General features: G+C 43.4%; 1 protein-coding gene across 1 annotated transcript in view; it reads left to right on the top strand.

The window, feature by feature from the left end:
* vps13d (vacuolar protein sorting 13 homolog D) overlaps positions 1-12,394 on the top strand; it is a 292,361-nt gene that overhangs the window by 138,487 nt on the left and 141,480 nt on the right. Inside the window, 2 exon segments of the mRNA XM_068017446.1 lie at positions 7,058-7,132; positions 9,072-9,275. Coding sequence (XP_067873547.1) covers positions 7,058-7,132; positions 9,072-9,275 — 279 coding nt within the window.

The raw sequence follows: 12,394 nt of genomic DNA, 5'->3' as shown, positions 1-12,394 counted from the left end.
CCCGACCCGACCATCCATGTGCTTACCTTCCTGACGCCGAACCTGCAAGAAGCTGCAGCGCATGCGTGATGACGTCGTAATGATGTCACCCACTCACTGCGCAGACTTAGTTTCATCCCGGACTCCCAGCTCAGGTAAGTTTTTATTAATTTCAGTACTTAACAGCAGAGCATGTACCGTGTGTGTCCGGCCCGACCCGAGCCGACTCGACCTTGACTCTGTCTGACCTGACCCGAGCCCGACACATGTCGTCGAGTCCCGTCAGGTTCATGTTGGGTAGCAGGCCTCTACTCCCAATCCTCAGACTTGCTACTCTTTTGCAACAATGTAAGCCTCTTCTTTTAATCTAATACTAACCTTAACTTCCTGAGTGAGCCACAGATGGATCTTTCTTGCTAAGTTTTTGTTTTTCAACAGAATGTATTTTTGTTGAACATTTTGAATTGTTTCTTTAAAGGCTTCCCACTGTTCATTTGCTGCCATACTTTTTAGTCTATTTACCCAATTTACCTTAGCCCGTTCTCCCTTCTTACCTATGTAATTGGCTTTGTTTAAGTTTAAGGTTCTTGTTTGTGATTGGAGTATACTCCCATTAATAGGACAATCTACGGACCAGCTAATAGTTGAAGGGAAGTGGAGGAAGAAGTGTGTAGGCAAATCTGTGGGAGAAAGGGAATTGCATATTTACAGTCTGTTCAGGACTCCAGGAAGAGGTCCAAAAAGAGAAAAATTGCTACTGGACCTAGTAATGGTAAATTAACCAGAGCTGATAAGAGGAGCAAGTGTTAGGGAGCATCTAGGCAATAGCAACCATAACATAAGGGTTAAAATAATGATTGGAAAAAAAGCTCATTTTTAGGGGATGAGATTGGAACTACAGAAGGTAAAGTGGAAAACAAATATGACAGGCAAAGAGATTTAACAGCAGTGGGAAACATTTAAAATGGTGATCAGTTGAGTTTAGGAGAAATATATTTGCCAAGAAACAAGAACAGCCAAGCCAAGAATGAAACACCAGGGATAAATAAAGAGATGAGGGTAAAATTGAAACTAAAAGAAAGTACATAGATAATAAATGAGAGGATGACAAAGGGAACTACAAAGAGGTTAGGAAGGAAGTAAAATAAAACAATTAGGAAAGCAAAAAGGAACTACAGAATTAAATTATCAAGCAACCTGAGGGGTCTTGACAGGGTGGATGTGAAAAGGATGTTTCCTCTTGTGGGAGGATCTGGAACTAGAGGTCATTTTAAAAATAAGGGGTCGTCCATTTCAGGCATTTGTTTCTCTGAGAGTCATGTGTCTTTGGAACTCTTCCTCAAAAGGCAGTAGAAGCAGGGTCTTTGAATATTTTTAAGTCTGAGGTAGATAAAGTATTGATACGTAAAGGGGTGAAAGGTTATCGGGGTAAGTGGGATTGTGGAATCGAGGTTACAATCAGATCAGCCATGATCTTGTTGAATGGCGGAGTAGGCTCGAGGCGCTGTGTGGCCCACTCCTGCTCCTAATTCATATATTTGTATAAAAAGAAATAGTATTCTATAGACACAGAAATAGCAAAAGAAAAATCAGGATATGGATAGGGCTGCTAAAGGATGCACAAGGTGGTCTGTAATGACAGCGAAATGGCAAAAATATTAAATAGTTACTTTGCCTGGGTATGAGGTGGGCATGACGTTAGAAGGCATCAAAAAAGATGTAAGGACATTTAAAATAGGAAGTGCTTTCAGGACAACATTTTTGGCCAGTATGTAGCAAGTCCAGCAAGAGAAAGTACAGTTTTAGACTTAGTTTTAGGAAATGAAGATGGGCAGGTGGAAGGAGTGGCAGTGGGAGAGCATTTTGGTGGTAGTGATCATAATTCAGTCAGTTTTAACATAATTATGGAAAAGGACAGGGATAGAACAAGAGATAGAGTTCTCAATTGGGGCAAGGCTACCTTTACTAAACTGAGAAGTGATTTAGCGGAAGTGGACTGGAAACATCTACTTGAAGATAAATCAGTGTCAGAGCAGTGGGAGGCATTCAGAGTAAACATGTTCCCACAAAGAAAAAGGGTGAGACGGCCAAATCTAGAGCCCCATGGATGTCAAGGAGCTTGCAGAGTAAGATGAGGCAGAAAAGGAAAGCTTATGTCCAACACCGAGAACTCCATACTACAGAAAGCCAAGAGGAGTATAGAAAGTGGAGGGGTGAAATCAAAAAGGAAATTAGGGAAGCAAAGAGAGGGCATGAAAGAATATTGGCAAGCAAAATCAAGGTGAACCCAAAGATGTTTTATCAATGCATTAAGAGTAAGAGGATAACTGAGGAGAGAGTAGGGTCCATAAAAGGCCTAAAATGTAACCTACGTGTAAGGACAGAAGAGGTTGGTATGGTTCTTAATGAGTACTTTGCGTCTGTCTTCATAAAAGAGGGGGACGATGCAGATGTTGTAGTTAAGGAGGAGGAGTGTGAAGTATTGGAAGAGAGGAAGTATTAATGGGATTAGCATCCTTGAAAGTTGATAAATCACCAGGGCCAAATGAAATGTACCCTAGGCTGTTAAAAGAAGCTAGAGAGGAAATAGTGGAAGGTTTCACCATCATCATCCAGTCCTCACTGGATACAGGTGTGGTGCCAGAGGATTGGAGAACTGCTAACGTTGTACCTCTGTTCAAAAAGGGAGTGAGGGATAGACCAAATAATTACAGGCCAGTCAGTCTAACCTCAGTAGTGGGCAAATGATTGCAGTCTATTCTGAGAGACGGGATAAACTGTCACTTAGAAAGGCACAGGTTAATCAAGGATAGTCTGCATGGATTTGTTAAGGGAAGATCTTGTCTGACCAACTTAATCGATTTTTTTGAAGAAATACCAAGGAAGATAGATGAGGGTAGTGCAGTTGATGTGGTCTACATGGATTTTAGCAAGGCTTTTGACAAGGTCCAACATGACAGACTGGTTAAAAAAAAAATCCCATGAGATCTAGGGAAATGCAGCAAGGTGGATAGGAAATTGGCTCCGTGGCAGGAAACAAAGGGTAATTGTTGACGGGTGTTTTTGCGACTGGAGAGCTGTTTCCAGTGGCATTCCACAGGGCTCAGTACTGGGTCCCCTGCTTTTTGTGGTATATATTAACGATTTGGAAGTAAATGTAGGGGGCATGATCAAGAAGTTTGCAGACGACACAAAAGTTGGCTGTGGTAGGTAGGGAGGAGGATAGCTGTAGGCTGCAGGAAGATATTGATGGTCTGGTCAGATGGACAGAAAAGTGGCAAATGAAATTTAACCTGGAGAAGTGAAAGGTGATGCATTTGGGGAGGTCAAACAAGGCAAAGGAACACGCAATTAATGGGAGAATATTGAGAAGTGTAGGGGAAGCGAGGGACCTTGGAGGGAATGTCCATAGATCCCTGAAGGTAGCCGGGCAGATCCATAAGGTGGTTAATAAGGCATATGGAATCCTTTCCTTTATTAGCTGAGGTATAGAATATGAGTGCAGGGAGGTTATGCTGGAACTGTATAACTCATTGGTTAGGCCACAACTGGAGTACTGTGTCAGTTCTGGTCACCTCATTACAGAAAGCATGTAATTGTATGAGGGTACAGAGGAAATTTATGAGGATGTTGCCAGGACTGGAAAAATGCAGCTAGGAGGAAAGATTGGATTGGCTGGTGGTGTTCTCCTTGGAACAGAGAAGGCTGAGGGGAGATCTGATTGAAATGTACAAAATTTTGAGGGGCCTGGATAGAGTGGCAGTGAAGGGCTTATCCACCTTAGCAGAGAGGTCAGTGATGAGGGGGCATAGATTTAAAGTGATTGGTAGAAAAATTAGAGGTGAGATGAGGAAAAATGTTTTCACCCAGAGGGTGGTGAGCGTCTGGAACTCTGCCTGAAAGGGTAGTTGAGGCAGAAACCCTCAATTCATTCAAAAGGAGTCTGGATATGCACCTCAAGTGCTGTAATCTGCAGGGCTACGGACCAAATGCTGGAAGGTGGGATTAGAATAGGTGGATTGTTTTTCAGCCGGCACAGACACAATGGGCCAAGTGGCCTCTTTCTGTGTCTTAAACCTTTTATGATTCTACAAGGTCGGGGAATGACAGACTGATTTGTTTAATATCAGCAGTATAGGAAAGATCATGGAATCTTTACTCCAAGATGTAATGAAACTTCTAGAAACCGAATATATGACAGAGTAGTCAGCACAAAATTCTAAAAGGAAATCCATGCTTCATAAATCTTATTGAATTCTTTGAAGAAGTAATGGAAAGAGTAGACAAGAATAATGCAATAGGGCGGCACAGTGGCGCAGTGGTTAGCACCGCAGCCTCACAGCTCCAGGGACCCGGGTTCGATTCCTGGTACTGCCTGTGTGGAGTTTGCAAGTTCTCCCTGTGTCTGCGTGGGTTTTCTCCGGGTGCTCCGGTTTCCTCCCACAAGCCAAAAGACTTGCAGGTTGATAGGTAAATTGGCCATTATAAATTGTCACTAGTATAGGTAGGTGGTAGGGAAATATAGGAACAGGTGGGGATGTTTGGTAGGAATATGGGATTAGTGTAGGATTAGTATAAATGGGTGGCTGATGTTCGGCACAGACTCGGTGGGCCGAAGGGCCTGTTTCAGTGCTGTATCTCTAATCTAATCTAATCTAATCTAATCATGTAATGTATTTGGATTTTCAAAAGCCTTTGATAAGGTAACACATAGTAGATTCATGCCGAAGGTCAGAATATGTGTAGTCAGTGGACAAGAAGCAGAATGGATAGCAAACTGACTACAAAACAGAGTAGGGATTAAGGGTAGCTATTCAGATTGGCAAAGGTGGGAAGTGATGTTCCACAAGGATTGGTGCTGAGATTCAAAATTTAAATTAATGATTTGGACTCAGGAATTGAAAGTACAATTTCAAAATTTGTACACCACACTAAATTGAGGGGGGTCTAGTTCACTCAAAGGACAAATGCCGGAAAACATCAATAAGCTTGCAGAATGGGCATGGAAATAGCAAATGAATTTCAATATAGTTAAGTGTGAGGTGGTGCATTTTGTTAGGTAGAATAAGGAGGCTGCATACTGCTTGGATAATAAGTGTCTATATGGGATAAAGGAACAATGGAATCTCAGGGTAAAGATGCACAAATCACTAAAGGCAGAGATGCCGATTAATAAGGCCCATTTAAAAAAAAAAACAAGCCCTAGGCTTCATTTCTGGAGGGAGAGAATTGAAAAATAGAGAGGTTGCGTTAAACTTCTATCAAATCTTAGTTAGACCGCACTTGGAATACTGTGCACAGTCTGGTCTTTTTTTAAAAGGAATATAGAGGCATTGAAGTAGTGACCAAAAAGATTCATGAGGACGATATCAGAACTGGGAGGATATGCACATCAGGAAAGACTGAACAGGCTAGGGCTCTTCTCTCTCTTTAAAAAAAAAGGTTGAGGGGTCACCTGATAGAGATCTTTAAGATAATGACAGTATAGATGTACAGAAAATGTTTCTACTTGTGGGGAGTACAAAGCTCGAGGTCATAACTATAAGATTAATAAATCCAATAGGGAATTTAGAGTAAACTTCTTTACCCTAAGAATGTGGAATAATTGGGGCAAATAGTGTAGATGCATTTAAGGGGAAGCTAGATGAGCACATGAGGGAGAAAGGAATAGAAGGGTATGCTGATAAGGTTAGATGAAGTCAAGTGGGGGAAAGCTCATGTGGAGCGTAAACATCAGCATAGAACAAATGACCTGTTTCAGTGCTGTATACTCGATGTAACTCCATGTAATGCTTTGGGATGTCCTGAGGATCTGAAAGATGCTATGTAATTTTGTTTGTTGTTTGCTAATAGTTGTCAAAACAGCAGGAACGGGTCTGTTTTCTACACAGCATTTATAAAATGTTTTACATTTTTGACCTTTTTGGAAAAAAACTCTTCCACATATGGTCCAAACTGTTATTGAATAGCTGTTAGCTTATAATGTTCATTCCACATGAACCTATTTTCACTTATGCTTTTCTTTGGTATGGTTTCCTGGTAGTATAGCAGTAGTAAACTAGCAATAAGGCGCAGAAGTATTGTCTACTTGTTTTTACACAATAGTGGGGATAAGGAACCATATCAGGTCATGGGGAGAAAATTATTGGCTAAATTTGACTTACTTCTAGTTAAACAGCAAACTCTCATTGATAAGTATGTTGACGCTAAGAACACTTTTTTGTAGTTTTCCTAATGTTCACATAAAGTATTTCACACATTAAATTCCCATTACATCACACCAGTAGCGCAGTTGAACACTTCCTTCACCAATATAAGGTGTCTCTTTTCCACATCATTTTTCTATTTCTGAATGAGATTGGCAGTTAATACTGAGTTACATGGGCTGCTTTGTTTTGTGGACTTGCTATGTTAGAAACTGGATTTAAATTGCCTAGAGCCATTTAATTCGGGCCAACTGAGAGGGCAACTCTTCGTTGTATCATTCTGGGCTGGATTTAAACCCAGGATGAAAACATCGCTCAGCCAGCCCACCAAGTAATTGCATTCTAATGCTTAAGATTTCATGAATGTCTCAGGAAAGAATGTCCTGCTCATACAGGTTGCTGGAATGAACTCCTGTAATTGAGGAATTCCAGAGTGTCTTAGTGCTTGAATGAGTGTCAAATCAAGTGGGTTTTGTTCTGTTCGCTTGGTAGTGTACAAATTCAGTCAATTTAGCGACAGGAGACCTTCAGGTTTGAAAGTGCGGCAAAATCCCAAACTGGACTCAACTGTTTTAAAACAACCATTCCCATTCAGAACCAGTCAAGGTGCAGCATATCAGGCCAGCTGAGCAATAATTAGAATTGACTGAAGCAACACTGATGTAACCCATTGTAGCAGCATTGCATTTTTATCCCCTACGTGGTTATGTTAACAGGAGGGAAGTATTGAAATTTTGCAGTGGGGATTATTTCTGTGTGGTCTTTGAATTATACAGTTGTTTAATTACAATGCTTAAATTGTCTTTGACTCTAATGTGAAATGCAGGGATTGTTGGCTCTAATTATACATCAACTTTGTTTTTTTTTTACAGAATTGCAGTTGGATCGACTCCAGGACCTGGGATTCAGTCTGGAAGATTGTCGCAGAGCGCTGCTGCTGTGCAAAGGTAGAGAATGCACTAGGGTGTTCTTATAATTCTCCCTATAGCATTTAAGCTAATTTCTCACACGCAATAGTCTGTTCTTGCTTGTGGTGCTAGTATTGGAAGGAAAAATGGTCCTGAGATGAAATTTGTGCCGAGGTGGAAAGTAAAAACATAGCTGTGGAATGGTTTTGTAGCTCGCTGTAACAGTGAATAGTTTATTAAACAATATTTATCAGGGATTTCTGCCTTTCAAACAAAGAAATCCAGAAATATATGAATTGAAGGCAAACAACAACTCTGCAGTGTCTCTGAACCATTTCAAAGAGGCAATAAAATTACTGAAAATGTTGGTATCTTGCTTGACTGTTTTCCGTTTCCAGCACAAAACTTGTATTGAGTAGCCTGGTTGCATCGTGTCTTGGAGCACCAGGGCAGGCACTGCATTAGGGCTGGGACATCAGAATATAGAATGTAGAATTGAAAAAGGCTATTCTGTACATCAGCCCATTCCTTTCACATCCCATCCACAACTTAGCTTGTCATGGAATTCCCCCCTCTCATTAATCCCTGGGGAGTAAGTTCTATAAAAATACTCCCTCAGTTCAAAAGGTTAATCAAGCTAAAGACCAGAGTATTCATCCAGCCTCATGTCTCCAGTATTCTCCTGCTTTCCTCCACAGCATTCCCCCATCCTAGCAACATACAAGTTTGCTGTCCCACTTGCCACTGGTATTGGTGTCCGTAACAGCTTGGAAATGTGCCAATCGAACACCAAGCACCCTGCCCTTCAGTGGGAGAATCAACTGTGGCTGTTACCATGAAGCAGCTTTGACAAAGCCTTTGATATAATTTTCCCACTTGCCCTATTGACCGTGTTTGGAGTGTGAACTGGGTACATGAAAAGAGGGAAAATAGCAAGTTTTTCTTCGTACGAAAGGAAATAAAACTGGCAGCTTACATTAAGCTGCTTCATAATGTCTAGCTTGTAGCACAGTGTTATTCAGATTGAATGGCTTGACACCCAGGGCTGTATTTTGTTCCCAGCCCAACATCGGGTTCCGTGGCAGGGGTGGGGTGGGGGGGCCTGGAAGATCGGAGCGGCAGCAGCATCATGGAACCCAATGCCGGGATTGTCGGGCTTGATCTTCCTGGCCCCTCCACTGTTCTGTGACAGGACCTGACTTAGCATATTTAAATAATATATTGACATGAATTAAATATAAGCCACAGTGATCTTATCTTCAGTTTCCAAGCCTCAGCGCGACGGGTGGCACTTGTGCCTTCACTTTCTTGTCTGGGGAAAGCTGATGCCACCAAGGTGGGGAAGGGATGAACTCTGCACTCTGATTGGGGGTGGGGGGGTGTGAAGGAAGTACTCTATGTTATGATGTACTGTTTGCAAGGCTGGCAGCCTTTTAAAAATGGCATCAGCACCTTCTCCTTTGACAGGTGACGCCATGAATGGCGTCGCAGAGGCTGGCCCCAGCATGTGATTGAGAGGGACAGCCACTGTGAATATGTAAAATGGCCGCCTACCACATAATCGCGGTGGCATGGGTCCCGTGGGGGACTGATGCAATGTTCTGTGCCCGCTGCCACTCTTAGCAGGAATACAAAATCCAGCCCCCAGTCTGTAAACTTGTGATGGAATTTACTTTGCTTCGGGGTCATTGAGATGACTCATTCTGTCAAGATGCAAATGGCTGAATTTGGTACCAGCAAAAGATTCCAGGTTTGATTCCGAGACTATGGTATACTGATTTCAACAAGGAGACAGGCGGAGCAAATCAGCCAGGGTTTATGCTCTTGATCACTATCCAGTGTTCCCTGTGGTAATTAAAGTATAACTGCGCATTTGACATATTCTGTTTGTAACAAATGGTATAATTCTGTAGCAACAGAGCTGCCAATGTCTTTTCTACCAAATAACTTTATTTCTGTTTTGTTTCTAATTGTACAGGCCAACTGAATCAGGCTGCCACGTGGCTGTTTAAGAATGCTGAACCAGTGTCAGCAAATGCAACAGCATCTCACAGCAATGGCCGTGGAGCAGGCGCAGCATTGCTGATCTCTGGGGTTGAGGTGAAAGCTGAGAGTATCTGTATCTGCCTGATTGATGACTGCCTGGATTGTGATGTACCCCTTGCTGAGCTTACCTTTTCAAGTAGGTTTCCTAGACAAACCACTGTTTAAAATGAACCTCAGCTCCCTTACTGGCTTAGTTGGTAAAGGCACCATCCAGTCTAGGATTTGTAGCACAGTGGTTATGTTACTGGACTAGTAATCCAGAAGCCTGGATTAACAATGAAGGGACCCAAGTTCACATCCCACCATGGCAGCTGGGGAATTTAAATTCAGTTAATTGAATAAATTAGTAATAGTGATCATGAATCTACTGGATTGTCTTAAAAACCCATCTTATGTCCTTTGGGGAAGGAAATCTGCTGTCCTTACATGGTCTGGCCTATGTGTGGTTGACTCTTAACCTCTCCCTCAAATAGCCTAGCCAGCCACTCAGTTGCTACAAAAATCAATAATAAAATTAAGACCAGAAGAAGAACCCAACATCAACCTAGGTGTGACAAAGGCACACCCGGCCCAGTAAATCCTGCAAAGTCCTCCTCACAGACTTCTGGGGACTTATTTGAAAATTGGGAGGGCTGTCCCACAGACTAGGCAAGCAACAGCCTCACATAGTCATACTCACAGAATCATATTTTTCAGCCGACACCTCAGATCCTCCATCACCATCCCTAGGTATGTCCTGTCCACCGGCAGGACAAACCTACCGGAGGTGGCGGCAGCACAGTGCTATGCAATCAGGAGGGTGTGGCCCTGGGAGTCCTGAACATTAATTCCAGATCCCATGTAATCTCTTGACCTCGGGTCAAACATGGACAAGGAAACCTCCTGCTGATTACCACCTACTGCCCTCCCTCAGCTGATGAATCAGTACTTCTCCATGTTGAACACCACTTGAAAGAAGCATTGAGGGCAGCAAGGGCACAGAATGTACTCCAGGTAGAGGACTTCAATGTCAGCTCGCCATGAGTGGCTCAGTAGCACCAGTACTGACTGAGCTAGCTGAGTCATAACTGCCAGACTGGATCTGCGGCACGTGGTGAGAGAACCAACTTGAGGGAGAAACCGACTTGGCCTTGTCCTTGCCGATCTACCTGCCACAGATGCATCTGTTCATGGCAGTGTTGGTGGGAGTGACCACCACAAAGTCCTTGTGGAGTTGAATTCCTGTCTTCATGCTGAGGACAGCATTGTGTTGTGTGGCACTACAAATGTGCAAAATGGGATATAGTTAGAACAGATCTAGCAGCACAAAAGTAGACATCCATGAGGTGCTGTGGGCCATCAACAAAAAATTGTATTTCCCCTCAATAACCTCATGGCCTGGCATACTCCTCACTCTACCATTATCATCAGGCGTGCCTAAAAATGAGGTGTCAAACTGGACAATGTGCACCAAACAACAGAAGCAGCATGTTCTAGACAGAGCTCAGTAATCCCGCAACCAATGGAGCAAATCAAAGCTCTGCAGTCCTGCTGCATCCAGTTATGAATGCTAATTGATAATTAAACAGCTAATGGAGGAAGCTGCCTGAAAATCCCCATTCCCAGTGTTGGCAGAGCACAGTATGTGAGTTCAAAAGACAAGGCTGAAGCTTTGCAACAGTCTTCAGCCAGAAGTGCTGCGTGGATGATCTATTTTGTCCTCCTGCTGAGGTCCCCAGTCTTCAGACAATTTGATACACTTGCCGTGATAGCAAGAAACAGCTGAGTGCACTGAATACAGGAAAATCTATATCGGTCCTGGCAACATATCTTGGCTGCAGTGCTGAAGATTTGTGCTTTAGAACAAGCTATGCCTTTAGCCAAGCTGTAAGAGCTATAACACTGGCATCTACCTGACAAAGTGGAAAATTGCCCAGGTATGTCCTGCCACAAAAAACAGAACAAATCCAATCCAGCCAATCATCAGCAAAGTGATGGAAGATGTCATTGACAGTACTATCAAGCAGCATTTACTCAGAAATAACCTGATCACTGATGCTCAGTTTGGGTTCCGCAAGGTCCACTCTTTCAGCTTTGGTCCATACATGGACAAAGAACTGAATTCCAGAGGTGAGGTTTGAGTGACTTCCCTTAACATCAAAGCAGAATTTGACAGTGTGGGAATTGGGGTGGGAGCAGGGTGGCTGGTAGTGGAGATCTCTCCAGTTGCTGTAGGTATACCTAGCACACAAAGGAAGCTGGTTGTGGTTGTTGGAGGCCAGTCATGTCAGCCCCAGGACATCGCTGCAGGAGTTCTTTAGGGCAGTGTCCTGGCCCAACCATCTTCAGCTGCTTCATCAGTGACCTTCCCTGCATCATCAGGTCCGAATTGAGGACATTCGCTGACGATTGCAGTGCTCAGTGCTAATTGCAACCCCTCAGATACTGAAGCAGGTCTGTGCCCACATGCAGCAAGACATGGACAACATTCAGGCTAGGGTTGATTAATAGCAAGAAACATACATGCCACGCCAGTGCTAGGCAATGACCATCTCCAACAAAAGTGAGTCTAACCACCTTCCTTTGACTTTTATTGCCATTGCCGGACCCACACTACCTAAGACATGTTTAGTTTTAGTCTAGTTTAGTTTAGAGATACAGCACTGAAACAGGCTCTTCGGCCCACCGAGTCTTTGCCGACCATCAACCACCCATTTATACTAATCCTACACTAATTCCATATTCCTACCACATCCCTACCTGTCCCTATATTTCCCTACCACCTACCTATACTAGGGGCAATTTATAACAGCCAATTAACCTATCAACCTGCAAGTCTTTGGCGTGTGGGAGGAAACCGGAGCACCCGGAGGAAACCCACGCAGACACAGGGAGAACTTGCAAACTCCACACAGGCAGTACCCAGAATTGAACCCGGGTTGCTGGAGCTGTGAGGCTGCGGTGCTAACCACTGCGCCAGAAACTTAACTGGACCAGCCATATAAATACTATGGCTATAAGAGCAGGTCAGAGGCTGGGTATTCTGCAGCAAGTGACTCATTTCCTGACTCCCCAAAAGCCCATTCACCATCTACAAGGCACAAGTCAGGAGTGTCAGGACCTTACTCCCCACTTGCCTAGATGTGTACAACTTCAACAATACTCCAGAAGCTTGACACCATCTGGGAAGAAGCAACCTGCTGAACAGGCACCCCATGCACCACCTTTAATAATCACTTCCTCCACCACTGATGCACAGTGGCTTCTACTGGACGC

This window comes from Heterodontus francisci, chromosome 37, assembly GCF_036365525.1.
Source record: "Heterodontus francisci isolate sHetFra1 chromosome 37, sHetFra1.hap1, whole genome shotgun sequence".
Taxonomy (NCBI): Eukaryota; Metazoa; Chordata; class Chondrichthyes; order Heterodontiformes; family Heterodontidae; genus Heterodontus; species Heterodontus francisci.
The sequence above is the reverse complement of the archived record's forward strand: the minus strand, read 5'-3'. Positions and strand labels throughout refer to the sequence as shown.